We start from the raw sequence: 26586 nt of genomic DNA on the forward strand, positions 1-26586 counted from the left end.
GACTTGCATTACTGAGAGACATGCACTGCTGCGAGAGAGACTGTAGGCTGAGAGACGACTGAGAGAGATTGAGCATTGTTTCTGAATTTGAACTGTAGCCTGGTGCTTCCCTAATAAACCCCATAAGCTGTCAGTTCTCTGTGGGCACTGCAGCAAATTATCAAACCCAGCAGAGAGGTGGTGGGTGCTGAGGGAGAAATGGTTGGTGTCAGGGTTGGAGGGACATGACATGTCTGGCCTTCCAGGGATAGGCCTTGGGCTACTGATGGTGAGTCTGTCTTCCTCTTGTGTGGTTAGAGGAGGTCAGAAGATGTGGCCTCCTTCCCCCTTTAGTACTAACATTAGTCTAAGAGCTACTTTCTCCTTTTCTCAGGAATATTCAGAGGTAAACAAATTAAGAACAGAACCATAGTTTTCACAAAGGCAGTATAAACATGTTTTCAGAGGTCCAAGAGACACACTAAACCAATGAAACACCAAACTCATTGCCATCAATTCCAACTCAGGACAACCTCATGTGTTACCAAGTAGAACTGCTCTGTAGAGCATTCTCAGCTGTAATCTTTATGGAAGCAGATAACCAGGCCTTTCTTTCATAATGCCACTGAGTGGGCTCAAACCACCAACCTCTAGCTTAGCAATTGAATAGAAAATTATATGGTCCACCCAGAGACTTAAGAGGCAAACCACCATCACACCACTCACTGCCGTGGAATCAGATCCAACTCAAAGCAACCCCTCCTTGGGTTTCTGAGGTGGTATCACTGTGCAAGTAAATTGCCCAACCTTCCTTCCGAGCAGTGGCTGATGAGTTTAAACAACCAACCTTCTGGTTAGCAGTCAAGTGCCTTAGGCACTATGCCACCAGAGCTCCTGAACCTGCTATTAGGAATTAAATTAATTGATTTTAAGTCTTTCTTACTTTCAAAATAGATTTAAGAGAGGTGGTGTTCTGAGGTACTACAGTAGCAAATGCTCCCGAAATCTCAATGGCTTAAAATAACAAAAAAAAAAAAAATTACAATCTCTCATACCATATTCTAATGTGGATCAGCAGAGAACTCTGCTCCATGTAGTCTCTCTGCATCATTTCCTATGCCACTATCTCCATAAGATTCTTCAGTGGTCACCCCAACAGGTCACAGAGCTAGGATGTTTCAAATCTGCAATTAAATGCTCCATCCAAAACCTACTGGCCAAAGCTAGTTAACAACTGAAAAAGAATCCAATAAACATGATCTGCCCACACAGACAGAGGAAAAGGTGGACATGACAAGTTGTCTGCAAAAGCTGAGAACATCCTATAGGATTGAATATGTAACATCTTTTCCAAATTAGAGGCAAGTTGAAAGCAAGATTGGATAAGGGATATTGGGCAAAGCAAATTACTGCCATGAAAGCTGTAATGAGAAGGTAATGAGGAAGACAACCTCTCATGGTTTTATCTTTTAAAAATAAAAATTGTATGATGTCACTTTCTTAAAATCCTCTGATGACCTCTCATTACTTGAATTCCAAATTTCTTACCATAACCTATAAGGTGCTATATGACCTGTTTCTGGCCCAATTCTTCCAAACCACTGTCCACAGCCCTGACAGAGACCAGGTCCAGAAGAGGTGATGATAGGAACTGATGGTCCTCCTTTCCTCCTAATATCCCCTAGTCCAGTCAATTTAACACCACCTCCTCAGTCGCACACTCATCTAATAACCTTGCTTCTTATTTCACTGGGAAAAAAAAAATCAACAAAGAATTTCCACTGTATATCCAACAAGAATTTAATCACACACACACACATATGTATAACTTTGACAACTTAGCAACAAAAAGACAAATAACCTAATGAGAAAATGGACAAAGGGCTTGAAGAGACATTCCACTAAAGAGCATTTAAATGGCTGCCACACCACCAAACATGAAAAGATGCTCAGTATCAATAACCATTATACATGCAAATGAAAAATATAAAGAGATATAATTTCACTCCCATTAGGATGGCTAAGATTAAAAGAAAATAACAAATATTAGCAAGAATATGGGGAAATTGGAATCCTTACCCATTGATGGGAGTGCAAAATGGTAAAGCCATTGTGGGAAAATAGTGTGGTACCTCCTCAAGAAGATAAAAAATAGAACTACCATATAACCCATCAATTCCAATCCTAGGTATATAACCAAAAACTTAAAACCAGAGACTCAAACGGAAACTCATACACCAGTGTTCATAGCAGCACTATTCAAAATAGCCCAAAGGTGGAAAAAACCTAAATGCCCATCAACAGATGTATGGATAAACAAAATATGGTACATAATGCAATGGAATACTAATCAGCCTGTAGAAGAAATAAAATCTTGATACATGCTACAATATGGATGGAGCTGAGAGACATTATGCTGAATAAAATACAGTGATGGAAATATCAATTTAAGGGTAGGGTTGCAAGACCAACTATTGTGATTTCTGTCAATAAGTGGTACATCTGTAAAAAGTTGAATTGTCAAGAGTTTTGTTATAAATCTATTTCTAACAATGACAAAGGAGGAGTAGCTACTGATGCTGCTTATGCAAAACCAAAAACCTCATTGGATTTGGTTCCTTGGTTTGGAGGTTTAGGGTCATTATTTTGTGAGACATCCCAGTTCATTGGTCTAATAACATGTTTAGTGCTTCTGTTCTTCCTCTTAATTTATTGGGTAGTGCCTATGGTCTTAAAAGTTTGCAAGTGGACATGTAAGGCACAACAATTGATTGGTCTCTATTCACCCAGAGCAACAGAGGAAGAAGGAGAGTCAGGAATAGGAGGAGGATATCGATTGTGTGGCTAATCCCTCCATGAACAACTGCTTGGTTTGCCATGAAACCAGAACTGGATGGTATCTGGTTACATTTACTGAACATTTTGACCAGAGATGCTATAGAAGTATCTTGATCAAAAGGGGAAAATGTAGAATAGAATTTCAAATTCTCATGGACTCCAGACCTCTTGTTGTTGTTGTTGTTGTTATGTGCCATCGAGTCGGACCCAACTCATAGCGACCCCTCCTTGGGTTCCTGAGGCAGTATCACTACGGAAGTAGATTGCCCCATCTTCCTTCCGAGGAGTGCCTGATGGGTTTGAACCGCCAACCTTCTGGTTAGCAGTCAGGTGCCTTAGGCACTATGCTACCAGAGCTCCCTAGAGCTATGCAATTGGATAAACCCCTGAAACGGTTACCCTGAGATAATCTTTAAAACTTAAACCAAAAATATCCCCTGAAATCATCTTCAACCAAACGACAGTTTAGCTTAACTATTAAAAAAGGCCTGACTTGAGAATTATGCTCTTTGAAGAACTATCTATATGCATTGATTTAGGTGAAGAGAAGGGCAATGTACCAAATGTGAGTGATCGATATAGTGGCATTGAGAAAGAGTAAGACATAGAGAGGAACGTGGGAGGTACAGACAACAAAGATGAACCCTTTTGCACATATAGTATGGGGTTGTCAGTGAAGGCAAACATGGGTATATGGGTGGATAGATGGGTGGACAGGCTGAACTATCAGGTATGTCTATGAAATGGGGAGTGTACCCAAGAACAGTTTTAGGGTTGGTAGACAATGGTCCTATAACTTTATGGGTATGATCTGAATTCCCAGGTGTACAGTAGAGCTGAAAAGGGGCAAGGTTGTAGTCACTGCTTGGTCACAGCCAGCTACCCAGAGGGACCGAGTAGTTAAACCTGTGGGCTTGGGACCATAGTGCAGGGGACATCAAGCTCAATTGGCATAACATACTACACAAAACATTGTTCCACCTCCTACTTTGGCGAGTAGCAAATGGGACCTTAAATCTTGCAAACTGCCATCTAGATGCAACAATGGGTCTCTCCTCATCCAGAGCAAAGAAGAATGAATAAAACCAAAAATTCATGGAAACAATTAGTCCTAGAGACTGGTATACCAACCAATCTGCAGCCTATATGACTATGAGACCAGAAGAACTAGATGGTGCCCGGCTACTACTGTCATCCACTTGGAAGGGGTTCTATGTAGGAGATCCTGGATAGAGAGGGAGAGCAATGTGGAACGAAACTCAAATTCATTTGGAGAAAAGGAAGAAAGTGGGACCAGGTTTGCTGGTTTGATAGAGCCTGGTGGAACCACTGAGACTATGGCCCTTCAGGTCTGGAATTGAGCCCATGCCTGTGGCTTCCAGCCAAACAATAGACAAGCATATGAGTTGAGCATTTACCTGAGGTAGATACACTCCTTGGAGAGAACAATCATGGGAGAAAAAAGGGCTGCTTGTGCACAGGGAGACAGCTCAGGGGGCAAGAGTGCATGGAGGGATGGACACAGGGAAGAGGTAACTATCAGGAGGAAGTATGAGGGGAGATTTTGCATTGTGGTAAATTGTGGTCAATGTCATGAGACAAAGTGTATGTGAACTGCTGTATGGAAAATGAATTTGCTCTGTAAATTTTCACCCAAATCACAATAAAAAAAGAAAAAAAGAACTATCTATATGGGATCAAATAGATAATAACAACTTAAAAGATTACATAAGAACCTTAGGGGGCCCTGAATTTATGTTAATTGAGAAGGAACAGCACAGAAAACGAGGATGAGAATGGTTGCACAACTCAAAGATTATAATCAATGTCACTAAATGGTACATGTAGAAACTGTTGAGTTGGTCTATGCTTTGCTGTATACATTCTCAACAAAAATAAATAAATAAATAAAAATCATTAGAAAAGAGAATTTTCACAAATATCTATTACCACCTCTATCCACCTCCCAACATCTGTGCCCATAAACTACCTTGCCTTATCTAGGGCTAAGCTTCCAGTTGTATGCATTATTTAGTCTTTCCTTATCTACTCAAGGAAATCTTCCCCTCCTCTTCCTTATTCATCAAATTCCTATCAGCACACAAATATGCTATTATTTTTCCTATCTTAAATTACTCTCTTGAGACTTGTCTCCTCTCAAACTAACAGCCCCATTTCTCTCCCCATTTCCCTTTACAGCAAAATTTCTCGCCAATTTTTCTATCCTCTTTATTGTTGAACTCACTACAATCGAGCTTTCAACCTGTCAATTCACCAAAATTGTTCTTAATATGACCAAAACAGACCTTAACATTGTTAAATGCAATGGTCAATAAATTTATTTTTCAAATGCTTTCCTGATCACATCTCATCTCTCTGATCTGTAAATTCTAAAGTTCCTCAAGGTTCAGTTCTCTTTTCTACTTTCTCACAACCCATTGATGTCTTAGTTACATGGTCCTGCATAACATGTGGATGCCTTTGAAGTATAGGAATATATTGTCTCATGGTTTTAGAGACTAGGAGTCTGAATTCAGGACACAAACAATGCTGGGAATGTGTCTTTCTCTCTCTCTCCCCCTCTAGGAAAAGATCCTTGTCTCTTTTTGCCTCTTTTTCCACTCTTTGACAACCAGGTATCTATTGCCATTCTTTGACTGTTTGCTGATGTATTTTCATTTGGTATTTGTCTTCCCCTGTGTGTGTATATTTTCCCTATTTAATAAGGGACCACTCAAAAGGGATTTAGGGTCTATCCTACTCTGGTTTGACTTCGCTGTAAATTGAAATATGCTCCGAAAAAAATATGTGTTGTACCTGTAGATGTGATCTTTTTGGAAACAGGAATTCTCATTTTCTATGTTAATGAGGTTATTCCACTGTGAGATAGAACCTAAACCTAATCATTCATGAGTTATAAAAAACCATAATAAACACAGAGAAATGCGTAGGGTGAAACAGATAGCTTGTAAAGATCATCTACAAGCCAACACATGCCAAAGATCCTAGGAAAACCTAGGGTTACCAACAAAGAAGTAACTGACCCTGCCAAGACCCTGATTTAGACTTCTGGCCTCCAGAATGGTGAGAAAATAAATTTCTGTTCCTTAAAGGCACTCACTTGTGGTATCTGTGTTATAGCAGCTCTAGGTAACTTAGACAGGCTTCATTAAGTTAACAAAAGAAAAACTTTATTCAAATAGAGTCATTTCACAGGTATAAGGGAGTTTACAACTTCAACTTATATTTTAGAGTACATAATTCAATTCATAACATTCTACTCTTTGGCCCCTAAAATTTATGTCCTTCTCATGCAGAAAACACATTCACCTCATCTTAGCATCTTCAAAAGTCTTAACCTATCCATCACTCATTTAAGCCCAAAATCCCACCTTCTGAATCATCTTAATCAAGTATGGATGATACACTAGGTGTTTTCCATTCTTCTCTATCTTCCTAAATTTTTCTCCATTGGTGGAACTGTGTAACCTAGGATTCAAGTCATCTGCATCCAATGTTCAATGGTGAGATAGTCATAGTTAGACATAAGCATTCCAAAAGGGAGAAATTGGATGGAAAGAAGGAATTACAGGTACTGTGCAAGTCCAAAATCCAGCAGGGCAAATCTCATTAAATCTCAAGGCTTGAAAATAGTGCTCCATTCTCCAGGACCACCTGGCCCCATTCTCTAGACTCTGAGCATTTGTCCTGTCCTCTGGATTCGCAGCACAGGGCACTCAGTTGTGGGCCTCAGTCTCACTTTCCAGACCCATTGGGACAGTGACTCTACTTCCTTGAGCAGAAAGCTTCATTCTCCTTGTCCATCAGAGCTCCCTGAGCTACAAACAGCCCAGTTTTCTCAACCCATCAGGCCACTGGCGTCATCTCCTCAACTTCAGACAGCAGACCCAGGCTCCAGGCCCTCCTGAACATTAGCCCCACCCTCTGAACAGAAGTAGTTGTCCCACCTTTTGAAACCTAAGCAAAGGCTCACTCTTTGAAACCAAAGAAGCAGTGATCTCACCCCCAGTGCGTCTTCTGACAGTCCTGATGGTCTCTGAACTACTCCTGGGTTCACCTTTTCTTCTCGTAGAGGAGAATAGATGTTTGCCCATTTCTTGCCTGTAGAATTCCAGGAATTGGACAATTCTTTCGTCCTTCCTCTGTCCCCTTAAGCATACAGCATTTCTGCTGAGATAGTTGATCACATCAACAATTGTGTAGCCATAACTTTAGTAGCCTATCCAGGGCATGCTTTCTTAATTTTAACAATAGAAATATTTAAATCTTCAGGTTCTGGTTTTCTTTTGTTCAATTTATTTCTCAATCTATTTCTTTCTTCCTGCATTTTACTATAAACATCAAGGAGAAACTACTGCCCCTTCAAGATCTTGCTTAGAAATCTCCTCAGCCAAATATCCAAGTTCATCCTTACAAGCTCTACTTTCCACAAAACATTTTAACATAATTCAGACAAGTCCTTTGCCACTTCATAACAAGGATCTTCTTTCCCCAGGCCCAAGGTCATGTTCATCATTTCCTTTTAAAATATCACTAGAAGCACATTTAACATCCATATTTCTAGCAATATTGTGTTCATGATGATAAAAAATTTCTCTACACTTGCCTATCTTGTGTCATGGCCTAAAATACTATTAATATTCTGAAGATTTGTAAATTTATACCCCAACTCAGACTTCTACTCTGAACTTCAGATTCATATCAAAAAATCATATTGGTTTCTTTATCTACATAGCTATGAGGCATGTCAAACCCTACAAGTCCAAAACTGAGTTCCTAATATCTAGTCTTCTGTTTTGGTTACTTCTGTGCCACTCTGACAGGAATATACCACAAATGGAATGGCTTGAACAAACAGGAGTTTATTCTCTTACAGTTTTGGAGCCTAGAAGTCTGACTTCAAAGTGCCAGACTCTAGGGGCTGGGTGAAAACCCCTCGACCTTGGGCTTCAGCTCTGCCCCCTGCTCCCGGCCCGCTGAAGCTGGAGGCTTTCTTTCATTCAGCTGCTGGATGACAAACACGAAGTTGACGAGTAAAAAGGCACAATCCAAATTTTACCAAACAACACAGCAGGCCACAAATTCAAGTCCATTGAAAGTCCCAAGATCACCAGAGCATGGCAGGCTGCTAAACAACGACTTGGCTACATGCAGGGTTCAAGTGTGCTGTAAATTAGAGATCATTCCCAAAGCTGCTTCCTATATACGGGAAGTAGACTACATCGCTAAAGCAGCTACTCAGCTGCTTGTGGTAGCTCCCACCATGGAGTTGATTGCCAGTCTCATCATGGGGAATAACAACCACCAGCTTCCCAGCCACTCAACCAGCCCCAGCCAAGCTGACACACAAACTTAACTACCACACACTCCCCCCTCCCCCCCAAAAAAAGAGCCCTTTCATAGTCTTCCTCCACCTCAGTGTTTGGTAATTAGACTTTCCACTTTCTCAAGCCAAAAATGTTAGCTTCTCTCTTATTCTCTCAAACCTCGTATCTGGTCCATGAGTAAATCTTTTACTGTCAAAATTTACCCAAACTCTGACCATTTCTCACAAACTTGGCTGCTACCATCATGGCCCAAACCTCCATTACCTCTAACCTGGATTATTACAACAGCCCCCAATTGATCTGCCTTCTTTTACTTTTAAACTTTTGTTATTTGGCTGAAAGTTTACATGGCAAATTCATTTTCCACTCCACAGTTTATACACATTTTGTTTCGTGACATTGATTACCATCCCTACAATGTAACAGCTCTCTTCCCACTTCCTCCCTGTGGTTTCCTTTTCCCTACTACTTCTTTCTTAGTCCTCTGAGCTTTCTCCCTGCACAAATATTGCACTTTTGATTGCCCATGGTTGGTTGTTCAAATGGGTACACCTACCTGGTGGAATTGTTCACCTCATAGGTCTGTCTATTGTTTGGCTGAAAGTTAAGCCACAGAAGTGAGTTCAATTCCAGGCATGAAGGTGACTAGGGGCCCTAGTCTTGGGGGTTTCACTAGTCTCCATCAGACCGCAAGCCTGGGCATTTTTATGATTTTGAGTTGTGTTCCACATTTTTCTCCCACTCTAGCCAGGATCTCCTATTTTAATCCCATTCTGAGTGGTTGGCAGAAGTAGCCAGGCACTATCTAGTTCTTCTGGTCTCAGGGTTGTGTAGGCTGAGTCACTTGGTCCACTACCCCCTAGACTAATTGTCTCTATGTATTTTTTATTTTCTATGTTCTTCTTTTCTCCAGATGAGCAGAAACCAATAGTTGCATCTTAGAATGGCTGCTAACAAGGTTTTAAGACTCACATCACTACTCACCAAAGTAGGATGTAGAACAATACTTTGTATACTATGTATGCCAACTGAGCTTGATGTCTCCCATGACAATGGTCCCACGCCCAGGGACCCAGTGCCCTCACTCCCTCAAGGTGTTTGGTTGTGGCTAAGAAGTTATTGTAACTTTGCCTCCTTTTAGCTCTGTTATATACATGGACATTTTTATTGTTGTTGTTGTTGTTAAGTGCCGTCGAGTCGTTTCCGACTCATAGCAACCCCATGCACAGCAGAACGAAACACTGCCCGATCCAGCGCCAGCCCCACAATCCCTGCTATACTTGAGCCCATCATCACAGCCACCATGTCAATCCATCTCTTTGAAGGCCTCCCCCTCTTTTGTCGACCCTCCACCCTACCAAGCATGACATCCTTCTCCTAGCACATACAAATACATATGTAGAAATATCATCTGCCAAGTCTACGTATCATCATGGGTATATGACCTTTTGCCTACTCGTACCTGATCATCTTGCCTAACTACTTATGTATCTACTTGTAGATTAATGTTTGTTATTACTGATAATGCAGTATTGTGTATATTGTTGCCTGTACCTTATCTCTCCACATCTTCCTTTTTCTTAGTATTATTGTACTGACCACCTGCTTTTGTTATATTGACTTTCCCTTCATCCAAATCGATATATGTTTCTTAGCAAAAATAGCTAGCAATATTCCTTCCCTTCCCCTCAGTCCCTGCTAACCAACAAAGTTTCCTTCCATGTGTACACCTTTCCTTGACTTTTTATAGTAGTGGACTCATACAATATTTGTCCTTCTGTGTTTGACTTATTTCACTCAGCATAATGCCCTCCAAGTTTATCCATGTTCTAAGGTGTTTTATGGATTCTTCATTATTCTTTAATGTTGTACAGTATTCCAGTGTGTGCATGTACCATAATTTGATCATCCATTCTTCTATTGATGGACACTTAGGTTGTTTCCATCTCTTTGCTATTGTGAATAATGCTGCAATGAACATGGGTGTGCATATATCTATTCATGTCCCAGCTCTTGTTTCTTTTGGATGTATACCTAGTAGTGGGGTTGCTGAATCAAATGGTATTTCTATTTCCAACTTTTTAAGGAAGCTCCATATTAATCTGCATTCTTCTGCCCCTACTCCTCTCCCATCTAATCTCAGTGTAGCACCCAAAGTGATCCCATTAAAACATAAGTGAGAGCTGTCACTTCTCTGCTCAGAATCTTCCAATGACTTACTATTTCACTCACTTATTGTGTCCCACAAGGCTCTATAAACTGGCCCCCAGTTCCTGTCTGACCTCATTTCCTATCATTATCTACTCACTCTCTCCATTCCAGTCACATTGGCCTGCTTCGACCTTCTGGCCTTTGCATTTAGTTTTCCCTCCTCCTGGAATGCTTTTCTTCAAGTTATCTACATAGCTCACTCTCTCACTTCTTTCAAATATTTACTCAGATGTCACCTTCTCAGAGAGACATGTGTGGCCACATTTTTAAAATTGCAATCCAACTCATCAAAATTCCCTATGCTCATTATTTGTTCCATTTTTCTCTTTAGCATTTACCATCCTCTCTGGTAGCATAGTGGCTAAGGCACTTGACTGCTAACCAGAAGGCTGGCGGTTCAAACCCACCAGCCACTCCTCGGAAGGAAGATGGGGCAATCTACTTCCGTAGTGATACTGCCTCGGAAACCCAAGGAGGGGTCGCTATGAGTCAGGTCTGACTCGACGGCATATACCAACAACAACAACAACAGAATACATACTTTATTTAGGTATTGATTGTCTTCCTCTTCCAATGGAATGTAACACTCCATGAGAGCATTAATTTTTATCTGTTTTATTCTCTGCTATGTTCTCAGTACCTAAATAGTGCCTGGCAAAAAGTAGGAGCTCAATAAATGTTTGTTGTTGTTTGAAGTTAAATGTTGTATCATATTCAAGTAGAAAAAAACTATTCAAGAGAGAGAAAATAGAGAAATAAAAAGTAAAAGGCCCTTATGACCCCTAGAATTGGAGAGATGAGTGACCATGGGACCATGAGAGGGAGAAAAAGTAGGTTTTAGTGCTTTAAGGTGCCTACTGCCAGTTCTCACAAGTCTTGCAGCCATAAAATTACCTGGCACATCTGTAGCATAAATATCTTTTACTTGGGCTAGTTTAGAAGGTTTCTGTGTCTTAAATAGCAAAGATCCTTAAAAAGAAGGTCACTCTACCAGTAAATCTTCTCGTTTTTCCAATGAGAAAATGTGAAAGTATTATGCCATATCCTTGAGGTGCTCCCAGAAAGTCACTAACTCACAGGACACACTGCATCAAGTATTTAGTTCCATAACAAATCTAGTAGATTCAGAACACATTTGGAAACAAATTTCCTACTTCAACAATGTCCTCCAATTACATTATGATCTTTTACCAAGGAATCATGTTTTAAAACCCAGATTCATTATTCCAAGCAGCGGTATGTAAAATGAAGAAGTATGATGTTTTTGATCAAACATAATATTAACTTGTAACACGAAGCCAGAACTTGAAAAAAATAATTGTGCATCTAAATACCATTTTCTCAGAAGGTATCTTAGACTTTTTCCTTCAATCCAGCTTTTTCTACTCACTTCCCACTTCATTCTTGCTATTATCTGATTCATTACAGTTTGGATTTATCATCTGTTCCCAGAAAAGCCCTTACACATGAGGAGGTAATTGGTTTTTCCAATTGTGACCTCACCTCTACTTTCTCTTGGACTCAATTTTTATCAGGTTTTTAGGCCTGAGCACTCCTGGTAAGTCCAGGTAACCTCTACTTTCTACTTTCTCTCAGACTCAATTTTTATCTCTTATAACAGTGGACTCATACAATATTTGTCCTTCTGTGTTTGACTTATTTCACTCAGCATAATGTCCTCCAAGTTTATCCATGTTATGAGGTGTTTTATGAATTCTTCATTATTCTTTGATGTTGCACAGTATTCCAGTGTGTGTATGTACCATAGTTTGATTATCCATTCTTCTGTTGATGGGCACTCAGGTTATTTCCATCTCTTTGCTATTGTGAATAATGCTGCAATGAACATGAGTGTGCACCTCTACTTTCTCTTGGACTCAACTTTTATCAGGCTTTTAGGCCTGAGCACTCCTGGTAACTCCAGGTAACCACCATGCCAAGTTAGGCATCTATACAACACTATAGATCCTAAGAGACAAACACAATTAAGCCTACATTTGGACCGTGCCCCAAGGGTAATGATGTTCACACACCACATTTTTCACCACTTTCTCTGTACCACAAAGGAGATTCTGAAGCACCTTCAGAAGATAGATCACAGGAGACTTTCTGTTGTTAATTAATCCCTTGTGTTTTCTCTGAACAAAGCAAATAAAAATTGACTCACTCTGGATGGCATGGAACCTACAAGAAGCCAATATCTATCTTGTAGAAATCACTGGCTTTTTTCTAGTTGAGACATAATTAGAAGGAAGGATATAAGATTTCAAAGCACATCATTCTCCTGGACCTTTTAACTCTTCTTTTTATTTGCTATTTATAGCATCTCTCTGGGTCTCATTTTCTAGTACTGTTTGAATTAGTATAGGAAGCAAAGCTGACAAATGTCCACCAAGTTGATACGGAATGGGAAGAGTGGAATCTATTTCTTTACCAAAAACCTATGAAAGCTTATATAACTCTGTGAAAGAGCATACCAGGATATGATATAAGGCAGATAGAAAAGGTGTTAGAAATTGATCTTACCTAATCTCTAACCTCTCATTTATAATTTAGGGTATTTAGGATTAAAGCCCCACTGCAACCATCTGGATTAACTAGAGTAAGTAAATTCCCAGTTTTCAAAAGCTGTAATGTTATCTTTCTAAGGTTGTGTATCATTAAAATGATTTGAATGTGAATCTCTGAAAGGAAACGCATAGCTTCTCAACAGGCAAAACAAGTGTGCAGAAAGGAAGAGCACTGAATTATAGATGCCAACGAATGATACAGTCAACTCTGTAGAACGTGTGAATATAGGCAGTCCCCGGGTTACAAACAAGATCCAATCCTAGCTGTGTCTTTAAGAATTTGTAGGTCAGTCAGAACTGGTGCATATGATTCTTATTTAGGCTTACTTTAGGGCAAGAGAGGAGCTCTGGGGATATAGTGGTTAAAATATTCAGCTACTAACCAAAAATTCAGCAGTTTGAACCCATCAGCTGCTCTATGGGAGACAGATGAGACAGTCTGCTTCTGTAAATAAAGATTTACAGTCTTGAAAACCCTATGAGGCAGTTCTACTCTGTCCTATAGGGTCACTATGAGTCAGAATTGACTCAATAACAATGGGTTTGGTTTTTTGGTTTTGGGTTAGTGCAAGAAAAGGCTCAAAGACTTTTCAGTGATTTAAAAGCTGTAAGTGTAACAAGTGAAGGTGATTGTGATGAAAAATTTGTTGCAAGTATAGGTTAGCTCAGTCATTTCAAAGTGAGGACAAATTTATGTAACATCAAAGTGGGGTTTCAAAGACGGTGGTGCCTCACTCAAAGATGGTGGCTGACCACACCACTTGGAATGTGTGTGGCTCTCCAGAGTCCTGCCAATAATCCATTCTTGTGTATCAGGTTCCTAAAAGGGCTCACTATGCCTTTCCTGAGTCTCCATTCCAGGATTTGACGTATAATTTTTCCTGTTCTCGTTGTCATAAAAAAATTATACAAATTGTAAAAATTCAAGTCTGTTTGGCTTCATCAGCTATAAAAGAACTGGTTCAAAGGCCTGCATTAAAGGACAAATAGGAGTAGTTCATAAGTTAGATGTTCATAACTGGGAACTGCCTGTATAAGCTATGATTACATCAACTCAGTGATGTAATGGAGATCTGATACGCACAGTGATTAGAGAAGAACCAGATATGTCTCTCCCTAAAGAATCCTGAAGAAGGCGATCAGAAATGAGATGTCCACAGATACTGTCTATAAAAGACTTTTGGTCAAAAACCTGAGAGGAGATGGATAAGAAGCTTTCTCTGCTCTGTTGGTTAGGGTTACATTTATGTCCTAGAGAATGTGATTATTTTCCATATTGGATACAAGGATCAATAGGCTTTCATGTCATCATTAACTTTGTCATTCAAGAGACTTTAAATCATTTTAAATCACCTGGGCACTGCATTTCTTTTCCCATTAGTAATTATTAGATCAGTGCCTCAGAGACTCAGATTTCAGCTAAAAGTGTGTACATCAATGCAGATTAATGACATTTGAGCCCAAGCCACACACAGGGATGATTCCAACTACAGCAGGACTCAGGTCTAAGCCAGAAGCCTTCAAATCCTACCTGGAAGACAGAGACAAAGGGTAAGGTCGGACCCTGGACCCACTGGGAATTCACCCAGGAGCATAGGTGGAGAGATAACAAAAATCAGAATAGGAGATCAACTGTATTCACTACAGGTTGCTTTGAGGGGGGAGAGACATGAGTAAAATCAGAGGAAAGGAATGGAAATAGTGAATATAAATGAAAGACAAAATAATAACATGTTAGAGACTTACTAATTTAACAATACTTTCTTACCCCCTATATGGTGGCAGGAACTTGACAGAAGGTAGTATAACCAATGAGGCAAACATTGCTCCATGGTCACATGCCAAGGTTACTGCTGCTAAGGAATGTTCAATGTTGTTACAGAGGAAAAGTTCCTGAACACTAAGGGTATCTTTAATTCAGGCTCTAAAGAGGACATTACTCATCCCACCAAGTGATTAGTAGATTAGTATAAAACCCCCTTATCACTACAAAACCAAAAAACCAAACTCACTGCCATCAAGTCAGTCCCAATTCAACCCTTCCTTGGGTTTCCGAGGCAATATATCTACAGAAGTAGATTGCCCAATTTTCCTTCTGAGGAGTGACTGGTAGGTTAGAACCTCCAGACTAAAACTAGAAATAATTCAAAACACAGCAAGACTCTGCCACTTCCTACAATTTAGTTAGAATCAGTCAGCATTTCACAAAGGATGAAGGAAGGAAAAAAGTCTTACCTAAAACTCAGTGGGCCAGAGTGTATTTCAAGAGAATTTTGATAATTACATATGAATAAATTAAGAATTATTAACATAAGTCTCTTTATAGGGGCAAGGATGGCATGGAGTATACAAGAAAATCAGGAAGAATCTTACAGAAGAAAATTTTAAACAGGTAGGAAGAGGGAATTAACCCTAATTCCCCACTGAGTCAGAATTGAATTGTGTCCTATTATTTCATTGCATTGCTATTGTAGTAAAGAAAGGTAGTGCTAGTAAAGGAAGGTAAAACATTTATAGCTATTCTTCCAAAGCATGGAACACTGCTGTCAACTAGGACTTCTACGGTCTCACTAAGAGTATGATCTCAAAAGTTCTCCAAATACTGTACCAAATACACACCTGAAAGGGGTGGATCTCACTTGGCTCTGACAGTCAAAAAAGTAAAGCAGTGAGTTGGTAGAAAAAAGTAAGCAGCACTCAAAATAGATTATTACTTGAGTAGTTTAATTTTTCATCCTCTCATAGAAGGATCTACCAAGAACTGTATCAATAGGGTCTCTATACCAAAAAGTTACTGTTTCCAAGAAGTTAACTCAAGGTCAATATGTCACTGAGAAAGGAAATGTATGTGAGTTGATTTCATGTATCGGGATCATCTCTGGCATCCTGAGCTCTTATTCCACACTCATTGATTTCTTTCTTTGTCTCTTTTTTTTTTTTAATGAGTTCAACATTTCAGCTAGTTATGAAAAATCACACTTCTTTAACTGAGTTTGTCCTATTGGGATTTACAAACAACCAAGAGCTTCAGGTCATGATTTTCATCTTCCTGTTCCTCAACTACATATTCAGTGTCATGGGGAACATGACAATCATCACGCTCACCTTGCTGGACTCCCATCTCCAGACCCCTATGTATTTCTTCCTCCGGAATTTTTCCTTCTTGGAAATTTCTTTCACTACTATTTTTATTCCAAGATTCCTAAATAGCATCCTAACAGGGAATAATACCATTAGCTTTGCTGGCTGCTTCACTCAATATTTCTTTGTCATATTCCTTGGTGCCACAGAGTTTTATCTTCTGGCTGCCATGTCCTATGACCGCTATGTGGCCATATGCAAACCTCTGCATTACAAGACAATCATGAACAACAGAGTCTGCACCCAATTGGTTCTCTGCTCTTGGCTGAGTGGTTTCCTAATCATCTTATCCCCAATAATACTGACCAGCCAGCTAGATTTCTGTGCCTCCAATGTGCTGAATCATTTTTACTGTGACTATGGACCCCTCCTGGAGATCTCCTGCTCAGACACCAGCCTCCTGGAGCTGATTGACTTTATCTTAGCAATTGTGACCTTGGTGATCACTCTGGCACTGGTGATGCTTTCATATACTTACATCATCAAAACTATTCTGAAGATCCCATCAGCACAACAAAGAAAAAGAGCCTTTTCCACATGTTCTTCCCACATGATTGTCATCTCTCTCTCTTATGGCAGTTGTATCTTCATTTACATCAAACCCTCAGCAAAAGAAGGAGTTGCCTTCAACAAGGGAGTAGCAGTGCTCATGACTTCTGTAGCTCCCCTATTGAATCCCTTCATATACACCCTAAGAAACCAACAAGTGAAACAAGCCTTCAAAGATATGGTCAGAAAAATTGTGAGTCTTTAATACCATATAAAGTCTCTTACCACATAAGAGAAAATTTGTTGATAAATTAAGAAATATTTACTAAGCTCTTCCTATATGCCAATCTGTTTTTTAGCAATAAAAATAAAAATTACATCAGTTCCTATTCCAACTGGAGTATCTCAGTGTGATAGTCTCACAGAGTCTCTAGTCTCACAAGTCCAGTAAGTCTGTTCCACACTTATCTCCCCTTCTATCAGGATCCATCTATTGTAGCCCTAGTTCTTCTGGTCTCATGGTACATAAGGCCATGGTTCATGTAGACTGTTAGTCCTGTAAACCAGTTTCTTCTCTGAATCTCTGGTTTCCTTTTTCCTCTTTTGCTCTGGACAGAAAAGGCTTATTGTTGTATCTTAGATGGCTGTTTGCAAGCTTTTAACACCCTAGATGCTACTCACCAAACTAGGATGTAGGTCATAAACCATCTACTCTATACCAGAAGTCTCAGAGACTACTGTCCATAAATAGATTTTTTTTTTTCATATATGTACTTTCTATCATGATTTGGGTGGAAGTTTACAAAGCAAATTGGTTTCTGTTCAACAATTCATACACATACATGACAATGATTGCAATCCCTCAATGTAAGAGGACTCTTCCCATTTCTTCCCTGTATTTGCTGTTTCCATTCATCCTTCTTTCCTATCCCATCCTGTCTTCTAAGCTTTATCCTCAGGCAAATGCTACCATTTTGATCTTGTATGGTTGATTGTTCTAGGAAGTGCATACCTCCCTGGTGTTACTGTTCACCTTACAGGCCAGTCTATCATTTGGCTGAAAGTTGAGCCATGGCCGCGAGTTCAGTTCCAGACCTGAAGGGTGTCTAAAGGCTATAGTATCAGGTGTTCTACTGGTCTCTATCAGACCAGTAAGCCTGGTCTTTTTCATGATTTTTAATTTTGTTCCACATTTTTTTCCTCCCACTCTATCCAAGACATGCTATTGTGATCCCTTTTAGAGCAGTCAGCAGTGGTAGCCAGGCACCACATAGTTCTGGGCTCAGGGTCACAGACTCTGGGATTCACATGGTCTGTTAGGCTTTTGGACCAATTGTTTCCTTGTGTCTTTGATTTTCTTCATTCTTATTTGTTCCAGATGGAGAGAGACCCTAGTTGCACTTTGATGGCTGTTCACAAGGTTTTCAGACCCGTCACTACTCACCAAAGTAGGATATAGAATATTGTCTTTTGGACAATGTTGTGCCAATTGATCCTGGTGTTCCCCAAGACTGTGGTCCTGAGCCCCGAGGCTGAGCAACTCATTCTCTCAAGGTGTTGTCTTATTAATGTAAAGTATTTCTATACTAAGGTAAAGTTGAGTCAGGAACTGAAAAGAGGTAAAATGAAGAGAAATTACACACATTGTGGAAAAAAACTGCCCTAGTAAGGCCATCACAGTAGAGATAGAGAAGAATCAGACTGCATATACATTACTAAAATGGTCTCAAGTTTTTGGGTGGCAAAAATCATGACTCAGTATTTCAGCATGAAAATAGTTATTACTGAGATAGATGTACAGGATAACAGAGAAAAAAAGGGGGATGCTGAAAACAAAAACAGAAATATTTGGTGGCAATAAGCCCTATTACACTCAGGTCTGGAGAAATGAAAGGGAGAAAGTAGTATTATAGGTACCCAGCAACACACTAAATATGGATCCTTTTGGAAGTCATTGCTGCATTTGAAATATCTAAATTAATGACTTGAACTGCCAAAATATCTTGGAATTCATGGCTACCTGATGCTGACACTGCCAAAATTGTCAATACCAGTGCCTTGGGAGTTACTACAGATAATCACTTACTCTTGAGAGTTACTGCTGGTGTCAGTGGAGCCCTTAACTGACATCTCTTGTCAGAAACTTTCAGCAGCAAAGAAGAGAAACAATGCTTTCTTCCCTCCTGCTGCTTTCCAACCTTCTACCAGTGCTGCTCATTGGCCAAGGGAGTCTAGACAACATTGTTTTAAGGACCTAGCTCCTGTGACACAGAACATGAAGGGTGGGGATAAAAAATAGGTAAGTGAAAGTGGCAGAGACTGATTAGATTTGTTGTTGTTATGTGCTGTCGAGTCGGCCGCGACTCATAGTGACCCCTCCTTGGGTTTCCGAGGCGATATCACTACGGAAGTAGATTGCCCAGGCTTCCTTCCAAGAGTGGCTGGTGGGTTTGAACCACCAGCCTTCTGGTTCACAGTCAAGTGCCTTAGGCACTAGGCTACCAGAGCTCCTAGATTAGATTTAGAAGATCAGAAAAAGGGAAGATTCACAGCAAATGAGCAGTTTCTACCTTGGGAGATGGGCAGATGGGCATATTATAACTTTAGCTCAGATCAATAATACAGAAGGTGAAACAGGGATTTTGGAGAAATGTGAGTGGCAGTTTTGAGAAGAGGAGGCACCAAGATGTTATCCAGAAACACAGGTTCAACTGAGAGTGAAAGTTCTGGAGGTGATCTGAATGATATCTGGACTAGTAACATAAATTTGGAAGTCCTCATTATGGAGATGAAAACTCATACAAATTAATGAGCAGAAACAGAACACTTAATGTGTTCTGTGTATGTTTCTAACAGTTGGGGTTAGAATGTTTAAAAAGTAAAGCAAGTTCAGCCAATGTGTGATACTCTTTCTCTGCAAATAAATTTTAGGGAGAACAAGCTATACAATTATTCAAGTCACAAATACAGAGTGTGTTTTGTGTTAAAATATATTTTTAATCAATGATGACTTTTTGTTTATCAGCATGATACAGAATAAATAAAATTATGATTAATTTAATGTAGCTCTCTAAGATAAAGATGTTGAATAAAATATGCTATAGTCATTCCCTGAGTCATAAAAGAAATGAGCCCATTACCTACACCTCTCAGAACTCCCTTTGTCTCCACCTGCACCTCTAACCTCTTCTTTGCATCTGTCAGCATTATACAGAAAGGACCAGAAGGAAGCTAGCTCTATTCTGATTAGCAGAAATTTGTTGAAGGAAAAAGATACCAAGAATTCTCATTTCCAGACATAGAGTGGAGCCCTTATTACTATTCCTATTTCCCTTCAGTGAAATTGCATTCTAAGGTCCTATTCATGACAAGAAAGATGGGAACCTGCACAATTGAGCCATAGTCCAAGAAAGGCCATTAACACAACATAAAATACTAAGGGAGCTTTGCTCAAACCAGTGAACATTTTGTATACTAGGATGAGGGGTAGGAGCTCTGGTAGTGTAGTATCTAAGGCATTTGACTGCTAACCAGAAGGCTGGCAGTTCAAACCCACCAGCCACTCCTCAGAAGGAAGGTTGGGCAATCTACTTCCGTAGAGATACCACCTCAGAAACCCAAGGTGGGGTCGCTAATAGTCAGGTCCGACTCGACGGTACATAACAACAACAACAACAAGAATGAGGGGTAAGGAAATGAGGGTCTGGTTAATGGAGTCATTTATGGTGTTTTATTTTATCCATATACACAATAAATACAGCAAGAGTTCCAAAAAATTTTTAATATTTTAAATAAATCTATGCCAAGAAATGTAAATACTTCTGTGGCATAACCAGTTTCTACAAAAGTATACATTATCTGTTAAGAAGTAAAATTATTCTCCACTCCTCATATCTTCTTCCATGTGGAGTGACTCTGTTAAAATAGCACTTGGCTTTTCCCTTTTCCCTCATCTATTCCTATCCAAATTGGAAGGAGCAAATTATCTGATTGCCAAATTTGGGAGCACAGAATACGCATGCATCGTTCATCTCTTTTTCCCCTTTCATTTTGTAATCACCTGCCAGTACAGCATGTATTCTGTGTTCTGTCTTCCCTTGATGGGTACAGCCTGCAATTGTCCAGAATACCTTATAACTATGTGGGTAACATTGTCCTGTTTTGGGTTATAGTATTACAAAGACTTTTGTTGCTACTGACCATGTGTCAGTAGTAAAGCTACCAATGTTTTATCTATCTGCCTGATTTCTATTTTGGGTGGGATACATGGTTATTGTTTATGGGGTTTATAAAATCCCAACATTATCAAAACTGACTCAAAAAAAGCACAGAAAACAGAATAGTCCTATAACCATTAAAAATAATTATATAAATAGCTTAAAATCACCCCAAAAGGAAAAAAACAACACAGACCTAGAGAGTCCTATAAAATACTGATGGTCAGGTAATTTATGAGCTCCAGCTAATATCCTGTCTAAGACTTTTTTTTCTTTTTGAGGTAAAATTCCCTTAACATAAAATTCACCATTTTAACCACTTTAAAGTTTACAATTCAGTCACTTCCAGCACATTCACAACGTTGTGTTACCATCACCATTACCTGGTTCCAAAACATTTTCATCACTCCAGAAAGAAACCCATACCCATTAAGCAGTCATTCTCCATTCTCCCTCTCCCCAGTCCCTGTCAGCCACTAATCTGCTTTCTGTCTCTATATATTTTCCTGTTCTGGATTTTCATATAAATGGAATACTATGTTATGTATTTAAACCAGAAAATACTATGTTACGTATATAAACCAGACACGAAAAGCTACAATACGTAGCTTTTCGTGTCTGGTTTATATACGTAACATAGTATTTTCAAGATTCATCCATTTTGTAGCATGTATCAGTATCTCATTCCTTTTTATGGAAGAATCATATTCCATCATATGGATTATACCACATTTTGTTTATCCATTCATCAGGAGATGAATGTTTTTTGGCTATTATGAATAATACTGCTATACTATGAGTATTCAAGTACAAGGTTGTGTGTGTGTGTGTATGTTTAACACCTGTTTTCAATTCTCTTGAGTTTATAACTGCAAGTGAAATTGCTGGGTCATATGTTTAACCTTTTGAGGAACTGCCAAACTGTTTTCCATAGCAGCTACACCATTTTACACCCCTAACAGCAATGTATGAGAGTTCAATTATCTTTTTTATCATTATTACTATTGTAGTCATTTAGTAGGTATAAAGATATATTATTGTGGTTTTAATTTTCCTCCTTCTGAAATATTTTGAGTATATTTTGATCTTATATACTTTTAATAAGCTCTGGTAGCATATTGCCTAAGGCACTTGACTGCTAACCAGAAGACTGGAGGTTCAAACCCACCAGCCACTCCTCAGAAGGAATGTTGGGCAATCTACTTCTGTAGTGATACCACCTCAGAAACCCAAGGAGGGATCACTATGAGTCGGGTCCAATTCAACAGCACATAACAACAACAACAACATACTTCTAATAAAGTTAGTCCCTTGAAGAGATAACTATAATCATACTCAAATTAATGTCACCTTACTTGAGGAGTCCCCATCAAGATAAATACAAGGGCTAGCTTTTCTCAAAGAAAGAGTGGATATTCTTTCAGTACTTAACACCAACTTAGGAGGTTTCTCCTCCTGGTGATTGTGTTGGGAAGATGTTTTGAAATTATGTAAATACCTTATTCCTCACCGAACTTTCACTTACTGATTTCAGCATCCACTGGTGATTTTTGAGTAAATCAAATTTACTATGATGACTTCTGGTAAGATGGTGGAATAGGCAGACAAGCTACACAGACCCTATTCAACAAAGAAAAGAGAAAGCAATTGACACAGACATAGAAAATAATCCTGGAGCCCTAAACTTTGAAAGTAATGATGCAGAAGTGGATTATTGACTGCCAGAAAGTTGGCAGTTCAAGTCCACCAGCCATTCTGCAGAAGGAAGACTGGGCAATCTATTTCCATAAAGATTTACCACCTCAGAAATCCAAAGGGGGTTGCTATGAGTGGGAATTGACTCAATGGCAGTGAGTTTGGTTTTAGCAGAAGAAGCTGAATGAAAACAGTGAATAAGGAGACAAACAGTGCTGTGGACTGTCAGCTATCCTGATAGCATGGACAGTTTGAATATTTCCAAGTAGTGTTAGGGCCTGAGAATTAACCTAAAAATTGGCTCTGTTCATAAAGGACTACATGAATGACTGCACTGGTGGCTTATGACTGAAAACGGAAATAGCAAAGAAGGAGACAAACTGAGCTGTGGGTTTTGGGCTGTCTGGAGGGCACAGCTTTTTTGAATATTTACAAGTGGTAGCCATTTTGGATATTTAAAGCTACAGTGTTCTCATTTAGATAACAGGGACCTAAGAATAGGCTCCACCTGACAAGGACAGCACAAACATACTGGAGGCTAACAACTGGAAAGGAGACAGGTGGTGAGGGCATAAGTTCTGCCAACAACTGAATAAAGGAACACAGTACCTTGCTTACTCAGATACATCACACACAAAAAAGAAGAAGAAGAAGAAGAAAGAAAGAAAATAATAATCTTGGGAAAATAAATTCAACATACAATCACCAATTAAATATAAATACAACAATGTTACAATGTCTCAGAGATGACAGATAATCACAGTCCACACAAAGAAGTAAGATAAAGCAGGAGAAACAAGGGACCAGGATACAGACCCAGAACACATTCCTGAGGAACAAGCAGCATTGGAACTCCATGATAAGGAATTCAAAAGAATTATATTTAGGTACCTTCAATGGACTGAGAGACAGATCAAGGAAAACCCTGATAAAATTAAGGAAAATACAGACAAAACCCTAGAACAATTTCAGAAGACAATAAAAGAACAAAATGACAAAATAAAAGAAAAATCAGAAATGATACAAAATCTACAGATAGAAATTCAGAAGATTAATACTAAATTTTTAGAAATAGGCAACACATTAAACAGGCAAAGGAGTAGAACTGAATCAATGGAAGACAGAATTAGTGAAATTGAAGATGAATACCTTGATACTTCTTTGGAAAGGGATCAATCAGGAAAAAAAGGGTCAAAACAAAATGAAGAAAGCCTAAGATTCATGTGGGATACCCTTAAGAGGAATAACCTATGGGTAATCAGAATTCCAGAACAGGAAGGAACAAATAAAACCAGAGAGAAAGTTGTCAAAGATTTGTTGGAAGAGAAATTCCCTGATAATGATGAAAGACAAGAATATACCCATTTAAGAAGTCCAATGAACCCCAAACAGGATAGACCCCAGAAGAAAATAACCAAGAAGTATATCATCATCGAATTCACCAAAACCAAAGACAAAGAAAGTATCCTGAAAACAGCACAAGAAAAATAAAAAATTACCTACAAGGAACAACCAATAAGGCTAAGCTCTGATTTCTCAGCAGAAACCATGAAGGCAAGAAAGAAATGGGATGGTATATATAAAACAATGAAAGAAAAATATTTCCAAACAATAATTATTTATTTAAAAAAAAAAAAAACCTCACTGCCACCAAGTTGATTCTGCCTCATAGCAACCTCCTTTGGGTTTCCAAAGTGGTAAATCTTTATGAAACTAGATTTCCCAGTCTTCTTTCTGTGGAGTGGCTAGTAGGTTTGGACAGTCAACCTTCTGGTTAGCAGTCAAATGCCTTAGGCACTATGCCACCAGACCTCCCTCAAATATGATGGTAAAATTAGTACATTTCCAGATAAGCAGAAATTAAGGGAATTTGTTAAAACCAGACCAACCTTACAAGAGATGCTAAAGGGAGTCCTTTGGACAGAGAACCAACTACAGCAAACAACAACAGACCATTAACACACATGATGACATAACCCAGAAACCCACTCACTTATGGAAGTATCCAAAGTAAAATAAGCTTACAAGATTGTAAACAGGGAATTATAGAGAAACATCAATGAGCAAATGAGAACAGCTACAAAACAAAAAGAGGGGAAAATTGTGTAGTTACAGAACTTCTAAATGGTGAGGAAGTCAAGACAATTGCAATATAGAACAGACTGTTCTAAACTTGGGAAGAAAATTATAAATCAAAAGGTAACCTCAAAGAAAAATGATAAAATTTTATATGAAAATAAAAAAGAGGATGAGCACAAATATTTAGCAAATATTAAAACAGCACCAATGAAGGAAATGATAACATGATTCATAAACAAAATGAGCTCAGCACAGAAAATTATATGTAACAAAGAAATTAGCAATACCATGAAAAACACATAACAAAATGACAGCAACAAATTCATACCTGTTGATTGTTACACTGTATGTAAATGGATTAAATGCAGCACTCAAGAAATGGAGAGTTGCACACTGGATAAGAAAACATAATCCCCAAGGACACAAAAGACCTGTAAAAAGAAAACTACAAAACAATACTTCAAGAAACCATAACAGATTTACATAAATGGAAAAACTAACCATGCTCATGGATTGGAAGATTGAACATTGTGAAAATGTCAATACTACCCAAAGCAATCTATATATTCAATGTAATTCCAACACAGATCCCATCAACATTCTTTAAGGATATGGAAAAAAACAATCACTAACTTCATATGGAAAGGAAAGAGACCTTGGATAAGCAAACCACTACTGAAGAAGAAGAACAAAGTAGGAGGTCTCACACCCTCAGATCTCAAAATCTACTGTACAGCCACAGTAGTCAAAACAGCCTGGTATTGGTACAACAATAGACACATAGACCAGTGGAATAAAATTGAGAACCCAGAAACAGATCCATCAACCTATGGTCAGCTGATTTTTGACAAAAGGTGAATTCCATTAAATGGGGAAGAGATAGTCTCTTTAATAGATGGTGCTGTCAAAACTGGATATTGCAGAAAAATGAAACAAGATCTGTACCTCACACCATACAGAAAAACCAACTCCAGATGGATCAAAGACATAAATGTGAAACCTAAAACAATTTCTCGAGGAAAAAATAGGGGCCCTAATTTATGGCATAAATAGACTGTCAAGCATAACCCAAAATGCATAAACAGTTGAAGATAAAGTAGACAAATGGAACCTTCTAAATATTAAATTTTCATGTGCTTCCAAAGATTTCTCAAAAAGAGTCAAATGAGAACCTACAGATTGGAAAAAAAATATTCGATGAAGGTATATCTGACAAGGGACTTATCTCTAAAATTTATAGAAAACTCCAACACCTCAACAACAAAAAGACAAATGATCCAATTAAAAAGAAGACATGAATAGACACTTCACTAAAGAAGATATCCAGGCAGCCAACAAACACATGAAGAAATGCTCACAATCATTAGCCATTAGAGGGATACAAATCAAAACAACAGATACTATCTTGCCCCAGCACTAATAGGAAAGTTCAACAAGACAGAAAATAACAAATGCTGGTGAGGATGTGGAGAGATTGGGACTCTCAAACACTGCTGGTGGAACTGTAAAATTATGCAACCATTGTGGAAAGCAATATGGCAATTCCTTAAACAGTTGGAATTGGAAATACCATTTGATCCAGAAATCCCATTACTAGGTATATTTCCTAAAGAAGTGAGAGCCAGAACAATAACAGATATACCCACAGTCATGTTCATCACAGCACTATTTACAATAGCAAAAAGATTAAAACAACCTCAGTGTCCATCAACAGAAGAATGGATAACCAAGCTAGGGTACATACACACAATGGAATACTACACAACACTAAAGAATAATGTAGAATCTGCAAAACACTGCATAATGTGGATGAACTTGGAGGACATTGTGCTGAGTAAAATAAGTCAGGACAGAAGAACAAATATTTATTAGTTTATTATTGTGAAAAGTCAAGGAAGATGTATGTTGTTAAGTGCCATCGAGTTGTTTCCAACTCATAGTGACCCCATGCGCAGCAGAACGAAACACTCCCCGATCCCATGCCAGCCCCACAATCCCTGCTATACTTGAGCCCATCAT

The 26586-nt window shown here is 38.8% G+C and overlaps 1 protein-coding gene across 1 annotated transcript; it reads left to right on the forward strand.

Annotated features, from left to right (window-relative positions):
• The first annotated feature begins 15911 nt into the window (after positions 1-15911).
• On the forward strand, positions 15912-19979 carry LOC103209276 (olfactory receptor 6C4-like). The gene is made up of 2 exons (XM_007955074.2): positions 15912-16829; positions 19932-19979. The coding sequence occupies exons 1-2, from the start codon at positions 15912-15914 to the stop codon at positions 19977-19979; spliced, it is 966 nt and encodes a 321-aa protein (XP_007953265.2).
• Positions 19980-26586: the final 6607 nt, after the last annotated feature.

The sequence above is a fragment of the Orycteropus afer genome, unplaced genomic scaffold, assembly GCF_000298275.1.
Source record: "Orycteropus afer afer isolate SDZICR_OR568_19922 unplaced genomic scaffold, OryAfe1.0 scaffold00490, whole genome shotgun sequence".
Lineage (NCBI taxonomy): Eukaryota > Metazoa > Chordata > Mammalia > Tubulidentata > Orycteropodidae > Orycteropus > Orycteropus afer.